Genomic DNA, 25,841 nt, shown 5'->3' with positions numbered 1-25,841 from the left:
GTATCCCTGTCCACCCTGGAATCTCATTGGTCTTCATCCAAATGAGAATGACGAAGTGATTTCTGTAATTTATTGGTATCAAACAACATTTTCCGTTTTGTGCCTAGTTCAGGCACTAAATGAAAAACAAAAGCAACATTTTGAGTTGTCTTGTCATTTTAATGAATCACTTCATTTTCAAGGAGTGAATTGGGTAATCAAATTTCACAATCACCGTATATTGAACTGCATCATCAAATCAAGATAAACGATCATCCAAATGTCAATCGAAAATACGTTTTTCTAACTAGGCTACTAGGAGTTGTGCTAACATGCATCTTACAGCAGCCCTTCTACCATTGCCATGATTAGCCATTTTTACAATTTTTTGTTACCTCTTAATACATTTACATTTAGGCATTTGGCAGACGCTTTTATCCAAAGCGACTTACATTGCTTTATCCTATACATTTTACATAGGTATTTGCAATCCCCAGGATCGAACCCACAACCTTGTGTTAACTCAGTGCTTTTACCACTGTGCTACAGGAAAGCACTAATACACTAGTTTAGAAATGTATTACACCATTGCATAAGTAGTTGACTTAAATATAGCTAAAATTTGGATGGATGCATGCAGCAATTAATATCAATGTTGATACAAACCTTTGCTAATGAATGGGTCTTTTGTCATGAGTTTCCGTTCATTGTGCATTCTCTATGTACTGTTCACCTGAGTGCCACCTGAGATCATCGTTTGAACAACAGCCGGCTAAACTGATTAAAATCTTAAATCGTTACCTTTAAAAGTTTTATCAATGAAATTGGACATTGAAACAATTTTCTACAATTCAATGAACCATGTTAATCATATGGAAATTGACATCAAGCAGTTTTACAATTCTGCTTAAGCAGCACAGTTGAGCACATAAAAAAAAGAAGCTCGAGACTGAAACAAAAGAATCACACAGAATTGTGATTCACAAGAATTATATTCAATGCACTAAGTAAAGCATTTCTTTCAGGACAGCAAGATGCAAGACACCTATTGACCTTAGTTTTTTTTCTTTTCAGTACTCTAAAAACATTGTTGTAGTTCTAATGTCATACAGAGAATACTGGTAATGAGTATGTAAAAGTTTAAAATGTGGAAGTCCAGCCTTGACGATCTGAAATGTCCTTTTTCTGAAATTGAACCACGGTCTGACCCACTTAAGGTTAGAATCAAATATACCTCAATACGACAATTAAAAAAGTAGAGTGAAGTAAACTCCAAGGCAAATGCGATGGAAATGTGCAAAAAAATTCAAAGAACTCTTTGACTTCCCTATTTGTTTTAAAGGCCTAAAAATATATATTTGGTAGAGTTTCTGTACATTCTCAGCTCAGCTTAGAGTTTTACCTTATTGCTGCTTTCAGTTTTATTTGGCTCTGTTTTGTCTGGTTAGTTTCAACCTAGAATGAGGGGAAATCCAGCAGATAAGAAAGGAACCAGAAGGAAAAGGTAAAACAAATGGTGGAAATGAGCAAGAGCCATTAAACAAGTAAATGTTTGTGCAAATATGGTCCACAGTCCCAGATCCTGTCTCAAACAAGCACTGGTTTAATGGATGGAGGCCTTTTTGGTTCAAAATTATTTAGCTAATGGGAGACACAGACAAGGAAAAAGAGTCAAAATTAAGTTCTCTTTTGATAGTATGGCAAAACAAAAGTTTTCAAATAGGTCTTGCTCTTCCTGTTCCTGAGGGGCTAGAATCAGAGCTGATGCCAACCCGCCTTAGAGAATGCAATGCAACGGCGCAGCAGCCGCGCAGCAGGGAGCCCATGTTGTACATGGGCATGCCTTCATTCCTTGCCCCTCGGCAAAACCATGCCAATGTGGGAACTACAGGAACAGCTACCGCTAACAGATCAATTAGGAAGTAACGGCTCCAGTGGCTCCTCTTAGGAGAAGTGGGTTCAGCCTCCTCCTCTGCGGCACAAGCTCCACCCACTTCATTTTCATCATTGACCGTAATTAGCACTGCTTCCTGTGTTGGTGATTCTGCAAGCGGTGAAGATCTGGGGCAGGGCTGGTGAACCTGTGGTTTGGTCAACACCATAGGCGTTGTTGTCAATAATGTAAATTCAACCGTGTTGTCAAGTGGCAAAGGTTCGGTAGCGTAAGATATCTGAGCAGGTGAAGTAGCCGCAGATGATGGCGAAAACACATGCAGCTCCGCTAGGGTAACATCTGGTGCGCAGGTTGCTGAAGTGATGATGCTCAGCTCCTCGCCTCTGCCCTCTTCGGAGATCCAGGTTATGGTGGGACTGCACGCCTGTGAACGGTACCCTGGCTTGTCACCTACCTCTGATGCACTAGGGGGCGCTGGTGGTGGGGGAGGAGGAGGTGCTTCCTCTTGTGGGAGGTGCAGAAATAGATGGTGATGTGGGAGGTAGCTATGTGGACCACAGCTGCAGTTGTTGTTCACTGCATGGCAAGATCGACTAACCGGCAAGATTGACTCTCCGCCGCACAATCTCTCACAGGTGGAGGATCGTGACAACACAGGGCATATTTGTGCATGTGGCAGTTGCTCATGCAGCAAAGCGGCTTCCAGAAGAAGATGAGTGCGGCCATCACCTCTAGGTAACGTCATTGCCCCTCTGTTGGCGGGAATGTAGCGTCTAGAATGCACATTTCCATTACGGTCTGTGGTGCCAGGTGATGTCTCGCTACTTAGCCTGGTAAAAGTGGCACTGTGACTCATAGTGTGGGCTGGAGAGCAGCCACAAGACCTAGATGCCCCAATTCGTGGCCCTATACTACCTGCACGGAGACTTTCAGACTTACAGTCCTGTTGTTCTGACTCAGGGACACCTAGATTGGACCTAACTGTGTCCACGGCCTGCTGAAGCTGCCGGATCTCCATCCGCGCCTCTTTCAGGGCCAGCTGGGCCTCTACGCGATGACATTCCTCCTCAATCCAATCATCCTGCATCTGAGTCAGTCGCATCCGCAAATCCTCAATCTCAGAGTCTCTGGGCATGTACGAAAACAGATATAAACAAACAAATCGTAGGGTCCCTAAATTTGATCGAGAATGATAAAATAATCTGAAATTATATGAATACATTAATTAATTATTCATAGAAGATTGTAAAGGGGATCATTTAAAAAATAATCTTTGAAATAATGATAAATTGGAAAGACCATGGTCGCTGTTATATTAATTCAGAAATTCTAAAAATATATGACTCATGAGAGGCTGGCATGTATTATAGTTATTATAGGCATTTGTGCATATGTGTAGCATTGCCGAGACATTGTAACATTACTGACCGGTCCTGAAGCCTTTCCACATTATCTTTCAGCCGAGCTCGTAAGTGACGAATACACACTTCCTTCGCTGTAGGGGGGTGAGATACTGCTCAGGGGCAGGCGGACGGATGCCGTGATTCTCACTACAGGCTGCATACTTCACTTGCCGTCTGGTGCAAAACAAAACACCAAAGTGACCTCATTAGCAACAGGTTTGTGTCGGATAAGGCCATAAAAGTAACATGAAAAACAAAAAATGTAAAGCCAAGCCTCAAATATAAACATTACCCTGAAGACATAAATCTTATCTGCCTTTTAGTGTGTGTGTGTGCCCAGCTTACCGTGGTGTGGTTGGATTGGAACGTGTTGCAGTATTGCTCTCTGTACATTTGCAGGGTGATGTTGAATAACTGCTACGGAGAGGCGAGTCCCCATGTGAGTGACGAGCGCTGCTCGGGGCAGCAGGCCTTCTATGATATAAACACACATTGACAACTGAGCTATGATGTCCAATGTCACACATACTGTCAGCGAGGCCTTGCAAACTAAACACCTGCCGTTTCTAAAAGGAACACAAACTATCACAATGAATACAGTGAATGCCATTTCGTAACATTTACATTTACATTTAGTCATTTAGCAGACGCTTTTATCCAAAGCGACTTACAAGTTGGGTAAACAATGGAAGCAATTGGGTCAAACTTTAGAACAACAAAAAGCAAAAGATGCCATAAAAACATCTCTCCCAAAGCCTACTACAGTGTACAGAGCCAAGTTTAGTTTATCCAATCATGCTTTTTTTATTTTTTAGAAAACATAGAAATCAGAATTGATCGGTCAGGTGCTGACGGAAGATATGTCTTTTCAGCCGATTCTTAAAGATGGCAACAGAATCATCATTCCGGAATGTGGATGTGGAATGTGGAACCGATCCAGAGAAGGTTCGTGAGAGCAATTTTTTATCTTTTTGGGATGGCACCACAAGACGTCGTTCGTTTGCAGAGCATAATGATCTAGCGGGTACATAATTCTACATAAGTGAATGAAGATAAGGGGGTGCCAAACCAGTGGTGGTCTTGTAGGCCAGGAGCAGAGTCTTGAATTTGATGCGAGCGACTATAGGGAGCCAATCTAACTTCATGAAGAGAGGAGTGACATGTGCTCTCTTCGGTTCATTGAAGACCACTCTTGCTGCTGCATTCTGGATCATCTGTAGAGGTTTGGTCATGCAAGTAGGAAGTCCAGCTAGTAGCGCATAGCAATATTCCAATCTGGACATAACAAGAGCCTGGACTAGGACCTGCGTAGCATGCTCCGATATGAAAGGTCTAATTTTCCTGATATTGTATGTAGAGGATGAATCTACAGGACCGAGTGGGGCTGGCAACCGGATCTGTGAAGTTTAGCTAATCATCGATCAGCACTCCCTGGTTTCTGGCCGTTCTGGAAGATGTGATGGTCGACGAGCCCAGTTGAATGGAGAAGTTGTGATGTAGTTTAGGGTTGGATGAGCAATTCTGTTTTTGCAAGGTTCAGCTGCAGGTGATGGTCCTTCATCCAGAGCGAAATGTTGCACAGGCATGAATGCATGCAAAACATTCTGATTGTCAAACAGAAATTACAGGTGGGATTGTGTATCATCCGCATAGCAGTGCTAGGAAAAGTCATGTTTCCAAATGAGAGAGCCAAGGGATGTCATGTATACAGAAAAGAGCAACGCCCCAGGCACTGAGCACTGAGGCACCCCTGTATCAAGATGTTGGGAAACGTATTTTCGTGACATGTCCAGTCATCCTGCATTTGAGTCTGTCAAGCTATAATTCATCAAGCCTCTGTTATGTAAAACAAACATTTAAAAGAGCATAAAACAAGATTACTTACAGTCTATAAGGAAGGATACAAAATAAATGAAAAATATTAGTATTAATACTTTGTTTATAGTGTGATTTTTTTATTCAAAGTCGACCCTTTACATCCAATCAGATCTAAAGTGGCTAATTAAGATATGCATCTTCTTATGTATTCAAATATTCAATTGGAACACTTGGAAAAGTAGCATTACCTGCGAGAACCAGCAGATGGCCTTCTGCTAGACGTGAGGGACATGGGTATGTACTGCCTTACACAGTCTATCTCCAAAGATGCAGGGATTCCACAGGACAAATATCTCTAAAACACGAAGCCAAATTTATTTTAATATAACGTGAAATTTTAAAGGGGTCATATGACACGGCTTAAAATAATATAATCATTTGTTTAAGATGTAATGCAATGTGTATACACGATTTAAGGTTAAAAACACAGTATTTTCCATATGCCGTCCATGTTTGTATCTCCTCTTTGCCCCGCCTCTCTGAAATGCACAGATTTTTTTAATTTAATCGATCTGAAAAGCGAGGTGTGCTATGTGCCAGTAAACCAGTGCGTAGTGATTGGTCGAATATTGCAAGCGTGTGATTGAAATGTGACACCTCTTACCATATTTGGAACATCAGGGGCATGCAGGGGCAACTTATAACACACCAAAGACACAGAAAAACACGTATTCGCACAATATGACCCCATTAATAATAACATCCTAGGGAACAGACAAAAAGCAACATAACACTACAAAAGAATGTTCCTTCAGAAAACTGAGGGTGCATACATTTTTTCTTTTCATGTATCAACAATTTAACATGTGTCTACACCGGACGCGACATGCGCGACGCGAAACGACAACCTGCGCGTCCGGTTCGGACAACATTTTTAATTATAATGTGTTCTAATGCGTTTCTAATGTCGTTTGTCATGTAGTGATGCGTCCGGTGTAGACACGGTGTAAGTGTTAAAATAAATAATTTTGTATTTAAAATGTTAAATTCTTCTTATATTTATATTATATATATATATTTATATTGATGTATTTGGCAGACGCCTTTATCCAAAGTGACTTACATTGCATTTTCCTATAATTATGTGCAATCCCCTGGGTTCGAACACACGACCTTGCATTGTTAACGCAATGCTCTTATCACTGAGCTACAGAAAATCTCACGACTCACGAAAAGAAATTCTTCTGTATACTATTCAGTCAAAACAATCAACAAAATAAACTAAACAAAGACACGAAGCAGCTGACAAATTCTTATACACTGAGCTATTCACACACATTACAAACATGAACTGTCTGTCTCTTTAGTAAACAAAACAGTGTCATGAGTGTGTGAGGGTGCACTGACGAAATACCAACATTCATGTCAAAGCCAGTGCAAACAGAGTTTCAAGCATCTTTCAAGTGTTAAGGCCTGTTCACAGATAAGTACAAGCGCACAATAATGTTATGTTGATTTCAAGCTCATTTGCTGCAATCTTAGATTTGATATCCATGAGCTCTTAAATTTCTTAGGAATATTGATTGGCTGTCAATGTTTTTTCATTTGACATCTGGGAAAATTATATTGTTGTTCTGAGCCTTTATTAGTGACAGTGTGTTGCACCTGTTAGCAGTTAATTCGAGGTCAATGGAACGGGAAAATTCTGCCCACAATTGAGCATAATCTATCCAGATTTGTAATTTTCTCAAGAATTCTTCACAGTCTGTCAAAAGGCTGCTTTTACATGGAGTATGTACAATCAGAAAAAGGGTTCAGTTCAAGTGAATTTAAAACAACTCGCGCATCTACCACAAAAGCAAACAAGTGTTTATCTTGAACTACGCTACCAATAACAACAAAACCATATTAAAATGTGTGTCATTCATTTATGCCAGATACTGCAAATGAATAAATAATAAATTAATCAAATTACTGAATCAAATTATTTTCAAAAGTATCACAAAAGACATCACAAAACAGAAGAAACGGCTCAAATAAAAGAAGAGTTTGGTTCCAAATGAGAACTCAGTTTTTTATTTTTTTAAAAATCATGTTTTTTATTGTGCATTCCAATTAATATCAATCAAACAGTTGCAGTTGGTTTCTTTTGATTTAAGCCATAATAACTAAAAAAATACAGCTAACTAACACAATAAAAACACGATAACATAATAAAAAATATGATTTTGGAATTATGTCATTTTGGGACCAAACTCTTCAAATTTAAATAATAGGCTGCTCCTTATGTTACATTAGGAAGCCAATAGTATAGGACTATACAAGTTTTGGAGTTATGTGGAGTTCATGTTTTCTCCATATGCTTACACAGTTGATTAAAGTCATTAAATCCATAGACCCCAATATTATACAATATACTAGATAGGCCATCAAAAGAATGTGATTTAATCTACATTCAAAAGTGCACTTCTTTCAATTCGGCGTATGACGTCACCAGACCCCATTTGTTGCGGGTGTATCGTCCTCGTCCAGTAAAGGGCACAGACTGTATGACACAACAGCATCTGATATCAGCACTTCGTCTGTCTTACGCTAAAACTCTGCAACAGTGCGTCGCTCACCTCTCGTTTGAACAGTCGTCATATCATATAATAAAATCATAACACAGTAACTGTATTGTGTTTGATAAATATTAATAATTAGTCTACAGCATCATTCTAATTACATGCATAATGCACCAGTTATATGAGAGTCGACTTTATGACGTTTCACGATATAATAAAACGGGATCAAAACAGGGATACAGTTCACTTACAGTACATCGTGAATTTACGTCAATGCTCCGCTGCAGTATCTCGGTGAAGTTTGTTCATGGATGTGGGGTGGCCCTGTACGCGACGACATGTTGGGCTGGTGGGTACATGTACGGATGCTGCTGATGAGAGCGCAGACGGGCCCTGCAGAAACAGACGGATGCGTCTGCGCGATGATGTAAAGACAATTCTTAAAGGTACAGAGAGCCCATAAAAAGTCTACATCGAACGAAGAAGCAATTTATACAACAAACAAGCGGTTACAAACATAGCATATGTAATTCCCTTAAATAAAGAAATATAATACATAACAGAACTTTGCCCTTTTAATATTCATTTTTATTTATACATACATAATGTATAGTTGTGTCAAAAAATGCAGGTAACCACGCCTTTCACAATCAAATTATGAAAACAAAGTCAATCATAAAACACTTTTAAGGAACAATCATTTTTTAAACTAAATTCAATTGCAGAATGTTTTTTTCAATAAATTAGCTACACTAAAACAAACGTACTGATGGGCAAACTTATATGGATCTGATCAAAAACAGTACCTTCTGCTATACAGTACTGGGTGAAGCCCAGGTCATAAAACATACAAAGGACCTTAAATACAAATATTACTTTGTTTTATTTAAGAAACACTATACACATAAAAATAACCCAGGAGACAAATATCTATTTCTCTACTTTTCTGGATTTCATTTAATCTTTAGAAGGTCTTTTTAATCGATGAATATTTCTCCACAAATCTATCAAAACAGGTGAGCAATGTGCTTTGAACCATGAACAGGGATAAAAACAACATGTGTTCTTATGAACCTTTTAAACTTCACATTAAGTTTGGCTCCTGATAACTCAGAAACAGACAGCTTGTTTTACAGGGAGTGAAAGAAGGGCCCGGGTGTGGCTGTTATGTCACTGTACGGGACGCTCTGGAGCAGGTTCAGTGCCTGTTGCTTCTTTAACACCAGTAGGCAGAAGAATATTGCTGCTACATAGGAACGACTACCTCTCTCACACATAGCATGAAGGCTGTAAGTGGCATCGGGAGAGCAGTTTTGTGTCTAAGGGTAGTAAACAACACACAGACACTTTACATGCCACAAACAGCAAATGGTCATTGAAATATCTTTTGTATTTTAATTCATTTTTGTAAGTTCAGGTTTGTCTTGCACAAGGTCGTGGTGTCCCTATCACCAGTAAACGTAAACTATCACGGCAGCAAGTTTACCAATGCTGGAGACATACAGTGCAAGAAAATTAATAAAAACGCAAAAACTTTTTTTTAACTGAATACAGCAGTATTAATGCTGCTGGTAAGCGCTGAAAAATCACAGCCGAAGACGCCTGTCTTGCATTGGTTTATTAGATATACAACCCATGCATGAAATGCTTTTCAGAGTGTACTAAAGACTATCTTCCCCTTTCCAGCATTTTAAAATTAATTGTACAGTTGAAAGAAAAAGTATGTGAACCCTTTGGGCTTACTTGGATTTCTTCATAAATTGGTCATAAAATGTGTTCTGATCTTCATCTAAGTCACAACAATAGAGAAACACAGTCTGCTCAAACTAATACCGCACAAACATTATATGTTTTCATGTTTTTATTGAACACAACATGTAAACATTCACAGTGCAGGGTGGAAAAAGTATGTGAACCTTTGGGTTTAATAACTGGTTGACCCCCTTTGGCAGCAATAACCTCAACCAAACGTTTCATATAGTTGCAGATCAGACCTGCACAACGGTCAGGAGAAATTTTGGACCATTACTCTTTACAAAAGTGTTTCAGTTCAGCAATATTCTTGGGATGTCTGGTGTGAATCGCTCTCTTGAGGTCATGCCACAGCATCTCAATCGGGTTGAGGTCAGGACTCTGACTGGGCCACTCCAGAAGGCGTATTTTCTTCTGTTGAAGCCATTCTGTTGTTGATTTACTTCTATGCTTTTGGGTCGTTGTCCTGTTGCATCGTCCATCCTCTGTTAAGCTTCAGTTGGCGGACAGATGGTCTTAAGTTTTCCTGCAAAATGTCTTGATAAACTTTGGAATTCATATTTCCATCGATGACAGTAATCCGTCCAGGGCCTGAGGCAGCAAAGCAGCCCCAAACCATGATGCCCCCTCCACCATATTTCACAGTTGGGATGAGGTTTTGATGTTGGTGTGCTGTGCCTTTTGTTCTCCACACATAGCGTTGTGTGTTCTTTCCAAACAACTCAATTTTGGTTTCATCTGTCCACAGAATGTTTTGCCAGTAGTGCTGTGGAACATCCAGGTGCTCTTTTGCAAACTTCAAACGTGCTGCAATGTTTTTTTTGGACAGCAGTGGCTTCCTCCGTGGTGTCCTCCCATGAAGTCCATTCTTGTTTAATGTTTTCCTTATTGTAGATTTGTCAACAAAAATGTTAGCATGTGCCAGAGATTTCTGTAAGTGTTTAGCTGACACTCTAGGATTCTTCTTCACCTCATTGAGCATTCTGCGCTGTGCTCTTGCAGTCATCTTTAAAGGACGACCACGCCTAGGGAGTGTAGCAACAGTGCTGAACTTTCTCCATTTGTAGACAATCTGTCTTACTGTGGACACATGGACATCAAGGCTTTTAGATATACTTTTGTAGCCCTTTCCAGCTTTATGTAAGTCAACAATTCTTGATCCTAGGTCTTCTGAGAGCTCGTTTGTGCGAGGCATGGTTCACATCACACAACGCTTCTTCAGAACAGCAAACTCAAAACTGGTGTTTGTTTTATATTGGACAGGCCAGCTTTAATCAACACATCCAATCTCATCACATTGATTGGACCCCAGGTTGGCTGACTCCTGGCTCCAATTAGCTCTTGGAGAAGTCATTAGCCTAGGGTTTCACAAACTTTTTCCACCCTGCACTATGAATGTTTACATGTTGTGTTCAATAAAAACATGAAAACGTATAATGTTTGTGCCGTATAGGTATTAGACGGTGTTTCTCTATTGTTGTGACTTAGATGAAGATCAGAACACATTTTATGACCAATTTATGAAGAAATCCAAGTAAGCCCAAAGGGTTCACATACTTTTTCTTTTGCCACATGAACATTAACATGAATCAACACATAAACAAACAAAAAAAACCGACTTGGCTCTGCCACTGTGTCACGTGTTAATAGGCCCCTTTCACATGACGTCATGCATTTTCCGTTTTGCCGCGAAGCATTGTATCGTTACTTCCGCTAGCGCCTCAGAATGGAGTTTACCAAGTCTCTTGTACAGCTGCCACAAATACGGCTAGATGATGTACAACATCTTGCAGACAAATTTCAACTCATGACAAGATCAAAGCTAGATAAAGGATACAAATACTTTGTTGAACAATACCTGTTTGATTATGAAGATAAGTGTTTTGTTTTTGTGTTAGCGAAGGTGCTAGGATAAGTACTTGAATAAGTGTTCTGTCAGTTTTTCTTTCACTATTGTGAAATTCCAGCCTGCCGGAAAAACAGAAGTTCTTCTTTTTGTTTGTTGCAAGACGGATGTCATGATACACTGCGTTGCGAAAAGGTCGGAAGTTAAGTGACGTCATTGTGAAAAGGGCCTTTTGGCCCCTTATATCTTTCTGCTGTGAACCCACCCATATGTTCCCACTCTCCCAATTACCCATTCTTACACTAATTCAGCATCAATAGCTGCTCGACATGTCAGGTCTGATGAATATCAACATAGCAGTGATGCCTGTTGAGTGATGTTTGTTCACATCTTACCTTGAGCATTTGGAGAAGTTTGCGTGCCTGAATGGTCATTCTCTTGTCCTCCACATCCTGATTGTCCATTAAAGACTACAGTGACATAGGCATAGAAATAGATGAGACCAGGATTTTTTTCTCAATAACTTTATGGTAGTTTTATCATTTACAGTATTACTGTAATGCATCACATACCAGGTCTATCATACACTCGGTGCCAAGCGGAAGCCGAGCAACGCAAGTGTTTTTTGCTAGTTTAAGCCCAAAGCAGTTTTCATTTTCATGTCCTGCGCCACGTTGTTTAAGCGTATTGTTTAGGCGCCTTGTTGGCACGTTGCTATTTTGAGCCAACTGAAATAGACATGAAAACCGACTGAGACCTGCGCTAAAGTCAATTGGGTAATATGTTTCTGGTTACTTAACTAGCCAGTAATATGCGCCTATAGCCGGGTGCACAGTGCGTGTAAGTTCTGCCTTCTTACACACAGAGGGACACGTGGCAGCACACAAATATGCCAAATATTAAAAATAAATGGATTACAATGTGAAAGATTATAATTGTGTACATAATGAAAAAAATCCAGATGACCTGTTGATGGTCTGCTTTAACCTCAGCGAAGTGACCAGTCTCTTCTCTTGTAAATCCCACTGTGTAAACAAGCGAATCCGCCATGGTGTGTGCGCAACTGGCTCATAAAGGGGATGAGAGATGAGACTCTGATTGGTTTACTGCGCGTTTGCCCAAACACACCCATGACTCATTAGGAGAAAAGGGACAACCCTTTAAGATCATGCCCCTGGGGCGCTTCAGTTTTCCCGTCCTTAAACTAGCAAAAGGGGATTCGAACACGCCCTGCACTTTAGACCATGTGCTATAGTTGTTAAGATAGAGCCCAAAAAGTTTTAATTGACCAAATTGATATTTTACTCTATTATTAACAAAATACATTCTTACAAAAGAAGAATCATTTAAAATTCAAATATGTCATGAACCTACAAAGAAATAAAATTATTCTACTAGTATGTCTTAAGAGCAAAGAATCCAAATTGTTTATTTATTTCCCATTTTATTCAAAGTGACTTAGAAATGTGGAATTCATCAAAAGATTAAAGGCAAAATTATGTCTGGGGAAGTAGTAAATGTGGCAAACATTTTAATACTTTAATATGCCACTGTTAGAACCGCAGCTAGCACAGAAAACACAGGGTCAAGCATTCCCTTCCTAAGAGCTGGTTTAAAGTTATATATTTTCTACTATCAGAGCTGCTGAATATGCGCTCACCCCTGTTACCACCTCGGGTGTGCATTATTTTCTACTATTTCAATGGCACATCATCAATTATTCCTTTTAAAGGTTGTTTGGGCGTGGTTGGGGAGAAAAAGGTATCGGAATTTAAATATTTGGGGTCAACTGTTCAGAGCAATGGGGAGGTTGGAATGGAGGTGAAGACGAGAGTTCAGGCAGGGTGGTGAGGGTGGAGAAGAGTGTTCCATTCCATTCCATTTTCTACCGCTTATCCGAACTACCTCGGGTCACGGGGAGCCTGTGCCTATCTCAGGAGTCATCGGGCATCAAGGCAGGATACACCCTGGATGGAGTGCCAACCCATCGCAGGGCACACACACACACTCACTCACGCACTCACACCCTACGGACAATTTTTTCGGAGAAGAGTGTTAGGAGTGATTTTCTTTCCAAAACAGCCAGGAACCACAGAAACATATTTGATGAACAGCTGTCGCTCAATGATCACCTTGCAAAGACAACGCGGTCATGCCGATATGCCTTTTTCAACATCAGAAATGTTAGACTCTATCTCACTGAGCATGTGGCACAACTCATTGTCCAGGCCCTGGTAATCTCAAAGGTGGACTACTGCAATTCTTTCCTTGCTGGTCTTCCTGCAAAGGCTGTCAACTCACTCCAGCTGGTTCAGAATGGGCTCATGCGATACCCATTTTCCTCTCTCTCCACTGGCTACCGGTTGAAGCCCGTATCGATTCAAGTCACTAATGGTTGCCTACAGGACTATCACTGGATCTGCACTGGCATATTTCACACCCTCCTACACAGCAGATTATTTGCTGTGGCGACCCCTGAAAGGAGGAGCCAAAAATAGTAGTAGGTGTGGTTGGGGATAGATCATGATCATAACAGAATAGTAAAAGTAAGGGTTTAGGCAGTGATTTTGTGTCACCTGTTATGGTGCCACATGTATCACTCATCGCTGAAGTCAGTGGTTATACTAAAAGCAAGCATTAGTACCTGTTGAAAGGTTGCTCTAGAAAAGTGGAACAGATTTATTATTTGCATATATAGACCTGTAAAGGCACAAGGCCAAGGTGTCTAAACCAAAAGAGCACCATATCCCAGGAAACATAGAACTTCATCCAATACAATGAACTCCCCACAGGGTTTGCATCTTCATCTCAGACACCATATAACAATTAATGATGATTACCAACTCACACCTTTACATCTGTTATCTTCTCCCCCTCTCATCTGTCTCCAACTGAACTCAGAGCAATTCAACGCTCACCCATGAACTGGATTTAACAAATACCATATCTTACATGAACAAAGAATCTTCATATGCATATTTGGTATCATTTGAAATGAATTGGTATAATGGTCTCATATCCACAGCAGTAGAGCAGATCATAACATAGGTTTGAGGGTTTAAAGACATTCTGCTCACTGTTGAGGTTGTGTCTTCATGCAAATGCCCATTTGTGGCCTGATCAGATCCAGGACAGAGTCGTTTACAATGTAAATTTTATTTAAGGGAAGCTGTCAAAATGTTCTGGGGAATTCTTACTATGATGAACCCCATGGTGCTGTGTGCCTTCAGACTGCGTTTTTTTCCGATCGCATATTTTTCTATTGTCAGGTATGCGTTTTAGACTCGTAGACTAATCTGTGAGGATTTGATGTTTTGTTTTCGTATTCTCTGAATTGAATTGAATTGTATTTGGCAAGAAACATTTACTTGACTTATAAATTGTCATGTTTGAAATTGCTCTGCAGTATTCTGAATTTATAGACACGTTCTTATATTATGTATTCAGTATAATAATTATATTGTATCCCGTTACATCCTTGTTACCGCAAATCCCCCCCCCCCCAGGTTAGTAACGGACTAGAATCCTGTCTAGATGGCAAAGACACACCAGCTGAGAATTTGAGAGATACTGACTCTGGTTACAGTAATATTATTCCAGTTAAGTGTACATGGGAAACCATGGCATGATTATATAAAGCTGCCATTACAGAAGGTAAGATTGGTCTATCTATCGCCGTGGAGTTGTCATGACCTATGGCTGAAAATAATTGTTGCTTGTGATTAGGTGTTAATAATCTAGGCTGTCCAAAAAAGGTGCGTTTAGCAGTGAGTTGCAGGGGGCAGCCACCTAAATGGTACTGGTCTTAAACTAGCGGTCTTGAGTTTGTGACTGTGAGATCCGCGTACAAATGGCCGGCGCGAGACTCTAAGCGAAATGAGAATCGGATGAGTGAATATAGTTTAGAGTAAAGCGGGATGATCAAACAATGACCCAAATTGCAGGATTATTATCACGCATAATAATCAATACAAAAAATATCATTCAACAAGGTTTCCTTTTTATCTTTTGGAGTCAGATAAATTACGCAATGCTAAAAGAATGTTAACTGTAACAAGCCAGAGCGCTGGAAAGACAGAACGCGCGCATGCCTTCGCTATGGCACTTGGACTCCGCCATTGGGCCAGTGGATGGTTGGTGGTTCTTATTTTCTCACACATTTTTCAACATCTTACAGACGCAATTTCGGTAATGCCTTATAATAAGATTGTATTTGTTAACATTTGTTGATGCATTAGTTTACATAACGATTAGGCAAGTTCAGGCCAAGAGAGCCACCGTCCTGCAGAGTTTAGCTCCAACCCTAATCAAACACATCTGAACAAGCTAATCGATGTATTCATTTATGATTACTAGGGGTAAAACTTAATCAGCTTCCTTGAACGCTTTTCCACTATTGCACCAAACTATATAAACTATATAAAAAATATGTGATCTGATGTGAGTTTTAAGCATGATTCCTCAGTCTCTTGTGTTACCAGGAAGCACGTGATGCATTTGTGTTTACATTCTATAGATTTCCATAATCAGCAATGCAGTGGAAAATGAAACCATTTACGTACCGTCTGGCCTGGATCTGAACAATTAAGCAACGAGAACGATTCAGCCAATGGTGGAAAATCTTTCCTTTTTTTAGCAATCTGGGCACTGATCAGAGTCTGCCATTTCAAAAGGCTGTCTCAGACTCATTCGCGAAATCCTTTCAGTGCTTTAAAAAGTCACAAAATGCAACCTAAAACCAGGGAACATGGATGTTCCCTTACGGGAAATCAAATGACATTTTTTAAAGCTGTCTAACCAAAATCGCACAAACCAACTCAATAGCAAATGAAACGCAATATAACTTTTGAAAGGACAAAGTTTATTTTTTGTATAAACACACATGGCTAAACTGGTTGAGAACATAAGTTTCTTAACATTTAAGTAGGACACACGGCTTCTCCTATCACACTTTTGCAGACGACACCCAGATTTACATCTCATTTCACCCAGACGATACCACTGTAGCAGCTCGCATTACAGCCTGCCTAGAAGACATCTCAGCTTGGATGAAAGAGCATCACCTCCAGCTGAACCCTCCCAAGACAGAACTACATGTATTTCCGGCACACGCCAGGGTGCAACACGATCTTACCATTGAACTTGGTAATAAAACAATCACTCCTTCAAAAACAGCCACGAACCTCAGAGTCATGTTTGATGACCAGCTGTCCTGCCGATATGCCTTATTTAACATTAGAAAGGTCTCACTGACTATGCGGCACAACTCCTTTCCCAGGCTCTTGTAATCTCTAGGTTGGACAACTGCAATGCTCTCCTTGCTGGTGTTCCTGCAAAGGCTATAAACCCCTCCAGCTGGTTCAGAATGCAGTAGCAAGCCTCGTCTTCCAAGAGCCCAAAAGGGCTCATGTGACACCCCTTTTCATATCTCTTCACTGGCTGTCGGTTGAAGCTCGTATCAGGTTGAAGTCACTAATACTTTCGTAGAGGACTTTCACTGGATCTGCACCTACACCACATCAAGAACTCTGCATTCAGCAAACAAGTGGGGTCTTGTATTGCCTCCTCAAAAGGGCAGTAAATCGCTTACCCCCTCATTCTCCTTCACAACCTTTTACACAATATCAAATTAATTATTCCACTGGTATCTCATTAAAGGTCCCTTTTGTAATGATCTAAGCACATGGTCTAAAGTGCAAGGCCCAAGTGCACTTAAGGCGTGTCTGAATCCACTTTTGCTAGTTTAATGATGGGAAAAGTGGTCGGCACGCTAGGCGCATGGTCTTAAAGGGTTGTCCCTATTCTTTTAATGAGTCATGGGTGTGTTTTGGCAGAACCGTGCAGTAAGCCAATCAGAGTCTCATCTCTCATTCCTTTTAAGAGGCAGTTAGGCTCACGCCATTGCGGATTTGCTATTTACAAGGCGGAATTTGCAAGAGCAAAGACTGGACGCTTCTCCAGAGAGGAAATGCATCTGCTTGTGAGTGAGGTTAAAGCACGCGAGCAGACCATCTACAGGACAAGCCAAATTTTTTATCTTTCTTTATGTACACAATAATAATCTTTTACAACATAATCCATTTATTTTTAATATTTGGCATGTTTGTGTGCTGCTGCGCGTTCCTCTTTGAGTTATAAGCAGAATGTAGTTGCGCCGAGGTCTCCGTCTCCCCTTAGGTGCATTTTCTGACTTTATTAAACTTTACAAAACAAATACTGCAAAATAGCAACGCGCTAACAAGTGCGCCTGAGCACACCTCTTTTTTAGACCAGCATGCCCATGGGCGCACAAACAGGCACAAATGCATTAGCTATGTAAATAATGCGGAGCAGGACGGGAAAATGAGAACTGCATCAGGCTGAAACCTGAAAAAACACATGTGCTGCGTTGCACTGGGGTTATGATAAAAGTCTCTCATTTCTCTCCACAAACTTCAATCACACTGCTCTCCTTTTTTTTACAGGTACAGAATTTTAAAGAAATCCCGAAGACCTTCATTAGCCGATTTAGGTCAGCCACAACCCATAGTAAGCGAATGTTATCTGGTGGATAGGAACTGATAGAAAACCCTTTCTGACACTTTTAGATCACACACTGAAAGCATTAAAAGCAAATATACAACAAACAAAAACATTTGGTGCTTAATCTTCATATTAACGCTTGTGGCCAAATATTGGTACAAATGCAGTCTTTAATAATAATACAATAACATGAAGACAATCAAAAAAAAAAATCAATGCTTGTTATCTTTTATATGAAAGCAAAAATGTACCAATGGCATCGATTTCAATTTTTCATTCATCATTATAATGAGCAAAATAATTGATCAAAGAGATTGATCTATCGCAATTTTTACTGAATTTGTTTTAAAAACAAATTAATGCTATCAGTCAAATTCATTTTAAACTTTGTATAGCTTGTGGTTTCTCTTCATGGTCAATGAATCACAATACACAGCCTGGGGGGGCTGCTTTAGAATACATAATTAATATTGCATATAGGAATTTATAGTCGGTTTAATATTTGACCTGTGGCTCTCTCTCCTTTATCTTAAATGTGAACTTTCACTGTCAGTGTGTGCGAGTGTGTTTGCGTGTGTGCGTCTATGTCGATGTGTGTAAGTATGTATGCATATTGTGTGTGTGGAGCATTTGTATGTCTGTCTTTTGTGTTTTCACCTTTTTCTTGTTTTTACAGGTATATGACTTTAGTTGTTTTACTTGTATTCAAAATGTCTCATGTATAGCTGCTTTGTAACAATGAAATTGTAAAAAAGCGCAATTTTATATGTATTTATATATATAACGTTGAGTTGAGTCAAAATAGTATTTATAGAAAAGAGTTTAGGGAGGCAAAAAGAGAGAGTCTGTAACCATCACAGCTCTTAAAGCCAAATGTAAACAGAAGATGAATAGTTTCAATAATATGTGTTGTATTAAAACGATATTGATAATAATGGTTTTAAAATTCACCAGTATTGTCACCAGTATATTATGACACCCTTACTAGAAACCCAATATAACGACATACAGTAGTCCAACCTAAAAATAACAAATAATTTGTTTGCGCCAGTGTTTAAGCACTACCTGCTCCCGTGTTTGTGCCACCACTGGAGTTTCCCTTGCCTCTCTAAATAGATGAGTCAACACTGAGTCTTCAGAAAGAGGCTCTGGATAAGACACTCTCATCCTACTCTCCTCCTGCGACACAGAGAGAGATATGTGAAAAGAGGAACTAACAAATGAAATATGTGTTTACAGAAAAGGATGCTTTTCTCATTGGATGCAAATCTTTTCTTACCCAAGTGGTGTTCCAGGGGAGTGGAGGTTCTGTATGACTAACAGAATGCTCTACAGATGTGTCTGCTGCTATATCTGGAGCTATAGACTCCTGCAGCAAACTCCATTCATCCGGTACTGGCTCAGCAGTGTCCTCACTGTCAGCTACATGCAAATCAAATATCACACACACACACACACACAAACCAGCATTAGCATTAGCAGGGAAATCACTGCGGTCTGCTTCCATAATCTTTCATCGTATCCTTGTGTCACTTTAAAACATTTATACTGCATAACTGCAGTATGCCCAGGCACTACTCTTGTGTTCAAAAGGAGAAAAAACAATATGAGTTTCATTTGTGTGACAAATCTGTGCTTCGTACCCTCTCTAGTTTGCTCTCTCATCTCTTCGGGGTCAGTCTGCTCTCCCACTTCTACCCCAGACCGCTGTCTCCTAGGAGACATGTTACGAGGGAACAGCTAGAGGAAAGAAATGATGCTTTCCCATGATGCATTGCCTTAATGCCACACTGACAATATAATGATAGCTGTGTACAGAGCTCTGCAGGGTCAGAAGCTGACTGAAGTGAATGCGTGATACCTGCTTTAAATCAGGGTGCAAGACTGGAAGGCAGAAACACAAGAACAGTTGCTTCACCCCTCCATTTGCCTTCCACTCCATGAGCTGTTGAGTGGGTGGGGCAATCTCTAATGTGGTCAAAAGGTCAGAAGTGTCAGCCAGTTGCTCCCTTATGACATCATTAGTTAGCTCCTTTGACCGATCAACCACCAGCTTCCTCTTCGCATTCCCACTCTTCTTTATCAAAGATGCTGCGAAACGAAACTTCTGTTTAAACTCTCGAAGCTGTGATGCAACATTGTCTTAAAATATTCTCAGTTTGGCCTCAAAAGTAAGTGCATTGTAACCAGCAGCATGCAGGGGGACATTGTGTTGTAACATTTGAACTTGTTCAACATTCCAATCAAATGATGAGTCAAAACAACATTTTTGCTACTTATTTAGCAAATGCAGTTGATATTACTTCCAGATCATTCATCACACTTTTAATGCAAATTTGAGCACAATGCACTGTAGGATACAGTATCCTGCACGTTTGTAAATTAAGATTTTTCATGCAGGTAAGAATATTATTCAATGTATACATAGTTCTGCTTTCGGATCTTAGAAGTTTATTTCAAACATATTCCTTTCCTATTACACTTATTAAAGTGAACAGTGCCCTCTTGTGGCTTCAAGACCTGTTTGTTTGAGACAGCTTCTTTTACTATGTTCAGGTTTAAATAAAAAATAAGGCTCAAGACCAGATAAAACCTCATACATTTGTGACTCGAACTATGAACAGTGTAAATCAATCTGAACAAAAATTACTGTTCACATAATTCTCCAGAGCAGTTCACACTCACGTATAATAACAATAGGTGCAAGGGCAAAGCCTTCCTCTGCATGCACTAAGAACGTGGTTTCAGTCATGGCTGGACTATTCACACCCGTCTTTGAAGTGGAAACCTCTTGATTCACAAACACCGGCTCTTTGAGAGGAACACACTGTGGTAAATAACAATGTTGCAAGCAGAGGGCAATTTTACTGGTAAGACTTATAGTGACAGGCTTTGTTGAGAAGACTTCACAGTCATAGAGTTGTACACGTCCATTGACAACTTTTACTGTAACTTCAAAGTACATTACTTTACATTTTTACTTTATGTATCACATAGAACCAATCTAGAACATTTTCTCTAACCATTTCGATCTAATTACATTCATGCATTTGACAGACGTTTTTATCCAAAGTTACTAACATTGCATTATCCTATACGTTTGTTTCTAAGTATGTGCAATCCCCTGGGATCAAACCCCCAACCTTGGGCTTACCACTGAGCTACGGCAAAGCTCTTTCCTACTTTGAATGAAATATCAAAATTAATAAAGCACGGATAATACTGAATGGCTCAATGTGCCTGTCATTTCATGTAAGTTTAAATATACTAATATAAATATAGCACATATTACCTTCAACACTGACAGCAGTTGGAGGAGGTGTAGCTGGTGATTCATTAGGAATGTTCCAATAGAAATCAGTCACAAGAGCGTCCTTACTGTTGCTTGATATAATATCTTAGCACAAAAAAGACAAAGAAAGAAATTAGTAATTTGGCTGTGGAGCGGATCAGAGGTGAAGTATTTTTGTTTCCCTTCGACCGAAAGCCATTGTTCCCATAGACTTTTGGAAGATTAACAAAGGTTTATGATGTTTACACGTTTCCTCTATAAAGATAATCTTTACAAATTGACACAACATTTGTTACTTTTGACAGAATCGGCAGAAGTAAATAGCTAACACGATGCTATAAACAGACTACACTTAAGGTCCCTCGATATCAATGACACTACCACCAAGGCTCCGACAACTCTTCCAAACTCTTCCATAACATTAAAAATATTTAGAGTTCTTGTCTACCACAGACCTTATTTTGAGCGATTTACCAAAAACCCATAAAAAAAAAACATAGACTTTGGTGCGATGGAACCTGAAGTCCTTAAAATGCTAACAATCCTCAAAAAGCCAGTGTATAAGCAGAAGCCCACAAACTGTAATCAAGTCAGAGCACTAATAAGGCAAGAAATGTTTGCCACCAGACAGGATGGAGTCAGGAAGGCGGTTGTGATAAACAAGGCCCAACACTGTAAATATCGACTCTTTGCATTTATTATGTTAATGCCAATAAACGCCTTTAAAACTTAAGAACTAAGGATGTCCAGTATACCATAGAAACATGTGGAAAAATGATCTACAAATAAAGAAGCAGCTAACTTTGGCAAACACAAAATTATGTCACTGCCAATACTTTTGGCCACGACTGTAAATAAAGAATTAAATTAAGTGTCAATAAGATAAAATTTTATATTTCAGCGGTGACACACAGAGACTATTTTACTGCATCTAGTCATTTTGTGATAATACAATGTGAATGTCATGAGTGGAATTATAAACTTTACCAATGAGGTCAACCTGCATTTCTTCATCACCAAAGCAGTCGCCTTGGACACTGAAACTTTGATCAAAAAGACCTTGATAAGTGTTGGTTTCCTCTCCTGTAAATTAATGGAAAACCAATAAAGACATAAACAGTGTGGGACAGAAAATGTAAAGATCATTTCTCTTGATTCTTCCAAGCTATTACCTATGCCCACAGTGTGAAAGTTGCTCCCCAATGTCTCTTTAAGAGTAATGTCTTCTGTGCGACACTGGTTTAAAGAGAAGTGGTCTGCCACATCAATGGTGCTAGGCAATAGACATAACTTGCGAAATAAGTAGTAGCAAAACATAATATCTGAAAAATATACATGATGAGAAATTAATTGTCATATTGAAAGAAACAATATACCCACTTCAGGTCAGGCAACTGGAAGTCAAAGTCAGTGAAGTCTTCTTGTAAAGTGATATTATTAAATGTGGCCTCCAATGCATCCTCTGTTAAATCTGTCTGTCCTGTGGGTACAGAATTCAGTATTAGATAGTATCTGAAGTCTATAGATCTTAGATAACATTGCACAACATATGTGTTTCTGCATTCACCTGGCCGGAAAGCCACTTTAATTTTGACCAATGCATCACTGCAATCTGCAAGTAGGTATCTAGTTTTCCTAGAGTATATCCGCACGACTCCTACAAGAAGGTGACTGGATGTTCGCAAGCCAATTTTAACCTGTGCATTAATAATTGATGTGGATCACAAAAAGGAAGAAAACAACAGTTATGTATGATACAATAAGAATAGCACTCTCACATTTAGTTACTGGATTTCAGTCTTACCTTTGGGGATAAAATTTCTTTGATGGTGGTCTCAAGGTCACATTCAAACACGTATGCTTTGGTTACTTTCTTTTCCCAGTGTGCTGCCAGCCAGATCTTTGCTAATGTTCCTCTTTTTGAGGTGAAGAGTTGAGAATAAAACATGGTCCTCGATCTTGGGTGAATGAAGATTTAGAAAATACACTGTGGGACACAAATCATTCATTGCGTTCATAGGGAACACAAAAACTGTCAATCCAGAGCACAGTCTTGTTTATGTACATTAACAGACGGTGTCTCCACAGCGATTGAACTACCTAGACGACGTACTGGATTGTTTAGGTGATTTCGAAAAAAAATATGCCTAACCGGATGTCTAGTAAAGGTATCTTACACGGCGTTCGAAACGCAGCCAAGACGCCCAAATATGGTCGTCTTGGTTTATCTATAACTAAACATTCACCTCACTAGCTTTCCGGCTACCAAAACACATCTGGGCTTTTACAACTTAAAATGATTGTTAATTTCAGTCTCAATATCGTTTAACGTTACATTACGTGTATCCCTTCAAACACCTTAAGTTACATTAATTTGAAAGTATTACAGTACATTTTATAACGTAAATTACAGTAAATATTTGTTGTCCATTATCTCTTGTGAACCATCAACATTTATAAAAATGTCCCGCCTACAAACATGACGAGTTTTCTACTTTACTGACTGAAATACTGCTTTGGTGTAGGTTAAGTAAGACATCCTTATAAAGCTATGAACAGTTTGCGTTTATCTTTGTCTCTTACCTGTGTTTCCAATTGATATTTTAAAGGTAAACAGAAAGTTGTCCGGAGGAAAACGCGCACGTGCAGCCCGCCATTTATTTCTTAAAGTGGTATTTCCTCAAATCAACCTGTTTTTGCAGTTGTCTACAAACTGCGGAAATAATTGCATTTAAAATATTTGCAATAGCTGTTATTGTAAACACACGTGACTATTTCTAAAACCTGTGTAAGTGCTAACTTTTTACGTGAAAACGCAACTAATTTATACATTAGATATAGGGTAATATCTTCCCCAAATAGTGTAATTTATGCTGCCTTCACGTGCTCTCGGAATTATCGGAAATATGAATTTCTGAGTTAAAATAATTGCACATGAACGCCGTATGATGTCGCTCTTCCCACTCAGAAGTTGGGAAACAATTTTGATACCCTAGTTCCCGAGATGGGCTTACACTATCAATATGGCGGAGGGGCGAAGGATTTCTGCTTGTGACAGATGTTTTATTCGTTTTTCAGCAACAGGTTCATTGCCTTGTCTTATCGTTAAATTATAAAGTACGTATTTACATAAGCTATATGAATAACCATTTTGAAGCATACCGCATTTTATACACTGGGAAAATGGCATGCTTTTTACCACTATTCCAGAATAGTCAGCAAACATTAGTAAAACTATACTAACTTTAAATTAGGTTGAAAACTATTACCATAGGCCTATAACATTTTCACAAACACACGCATGCATGAATCTGGCGTAGGCCTACTCCATTCTTTCCGCCAACAAAACAACTGAACAAAACCAGCTCGGAGTCATGACATCATAAGTGGGAATTAACAAATATCGGGGAGCATGTGGGGGCAGTTATAGAGTCGATCCAAGAAAATTTACTAGAATATAATGTTACAACTTTAATTCTTAAAATTTAAATACAACTGATATGTAGGGTTGACAACCAGTAGGTTGCGTTTTCACTCTTATCTATACAGAAATCTCTATTGCAGAGATTCACTGTGGGTAGTCTTGGGCACATATTATATATTATAATATATGACATATTTTTATATTTTAAACCACATAGACAGAAAACGACACTTTATTCAAATGAGCATAGCGCTTGGAGGCAGTTTTATGGATAAAAGATAGAAATCCTCTCTGTACCACCCCTGAAATGCACTACTTGGACTCCCCTGCATTCTTCCATTAAGCCTTTTTAAAGACTCTAAATCATTGATACAACGCAACATGGATCCATGTTACAGTTGAAAGAAAAAGTATGTGAACCCTTTGGGCTTACTTGGATTTCTTCATAAATTGGCCATAAAATGTGTTCTGATCTTCATCTAAGTCACAACAATAGAGAAACACAGTCTGCTTAAACTAATACCGCACAAACATTATACGTTTTCATGTTTTTATTGAATACAACATGTAAACATTCATAGTGCAGGGTGGAAAAAGTATGTGAAACCCTAGGCTAATGACTTCTCCAAGAGCTAATTGGTGCCATGAGTCAGCCAACCTGGGGTCCAATCAACGTGATGAGATTGGATGTGTTGATTAAAGCTGGCCTGTCCAATAAAAAACACACACCAGTTTTGAGTTTGCTCTTCTGAAGAAGCATTGTCTGATGTGAACCATGCCTCGCACAAAAGAGCTCTCAGAAGACCTACGATCAAGAATTGTTGACTTGCATAAAGCTGGAAAGGGCTACAAAAGTATATCTAAAAGCCTTGATGTCCATGTGTCCAGGGTAAGACAGATTGTCTACAAATGGAGAAAGTTCAGCACTGTTGCTACACTCCCTAGGCGTGGTCGTCCTGTAAAGATGACTGCAAGAGCACAGCGCAGAATGCTCAATGAGGTGAAGAAGAATCCTAGAGTGTCAGCTAAACACTTACAGAAATCTCTGGCACATGCTAACATTTTTGTTGACAAATCTACAATAAGGAAAACATTAAACAAGAATGGACTTCATGGGAGGACAAATCCCAGCCACTGCTGTCCAAAAAAATCATTGCAGCACGTTGGAAGTCTGCAAAAGAGCACCTGGATGTTCCACAGCACTACTGGCAAAACATTCTGTGGACAGATGAAACCAAAATTGAGTTGTTTGGAAAGAACACACAACGCTATGTGTGGAGAACAAAAGGCACAGCACACCAACATCAAAACCTCATCCCAACTGTGAAATATGGTGGAGGGGGCATC

General features: G+C 39.5%; 1 protein-coding gene across 1 annotated transcript; it reads right to left on the bottom strand.

Moving 5' to 3' along the window:
• LOC130440121 (uncharacterized) lies at window positions 1-24,019 on the bottom strand. The gene is given in 18 exon segments (XM_056773012.1): window positions 1-3,000; window positions 3,302-3,368; window positions 3,371-3,450; window positions 3,622-3,750; window positions 5,343-5,449; window positions 11,652-11,726; window positions 18,844-18,957; window positions 19,058-19,200; window positions 19,422-19,518; window positions 19,640-19,869; window positions 20,464-20,589; window positions 21,071-21,175; window positions 22,058-22,153; window positions 22,243-22,343; window positions 22,451-22,550; window positions 22,638-22,767; window positions 22,875-23,028; window positions 23,654-24,019. Coding segments are annotated over 17 exon segments (3,150 nt in total). The 5' UTR covers window positions 23,019-23,028; window positions 23,654-24,019; the 3' UTR covers window positions 1-1,694.
• Between the last annotated feature and the right edge of the window lie 1,822 nt (window positions 24,020-25,841).

The sequence above is a fragment of the Triplophysa dalaica genome, chromosome 18 (genome assembly GCF_015846415.1).
Source record: "Triplophysa dalaica isolate WHDGS20190420 chromosome 18, ASM1584641v1, whole genome shotgun sequence".
Lineage (NCBI taxonomy): Eukaryota > Metazoa > Chordata > Actinopteri > Cypriniformes > Nemacheilidae > Triplophysa > Triplophysa dalaica.
This window is presented reverse-complemented; position numbering and strand designations above follow the sequence as displayed.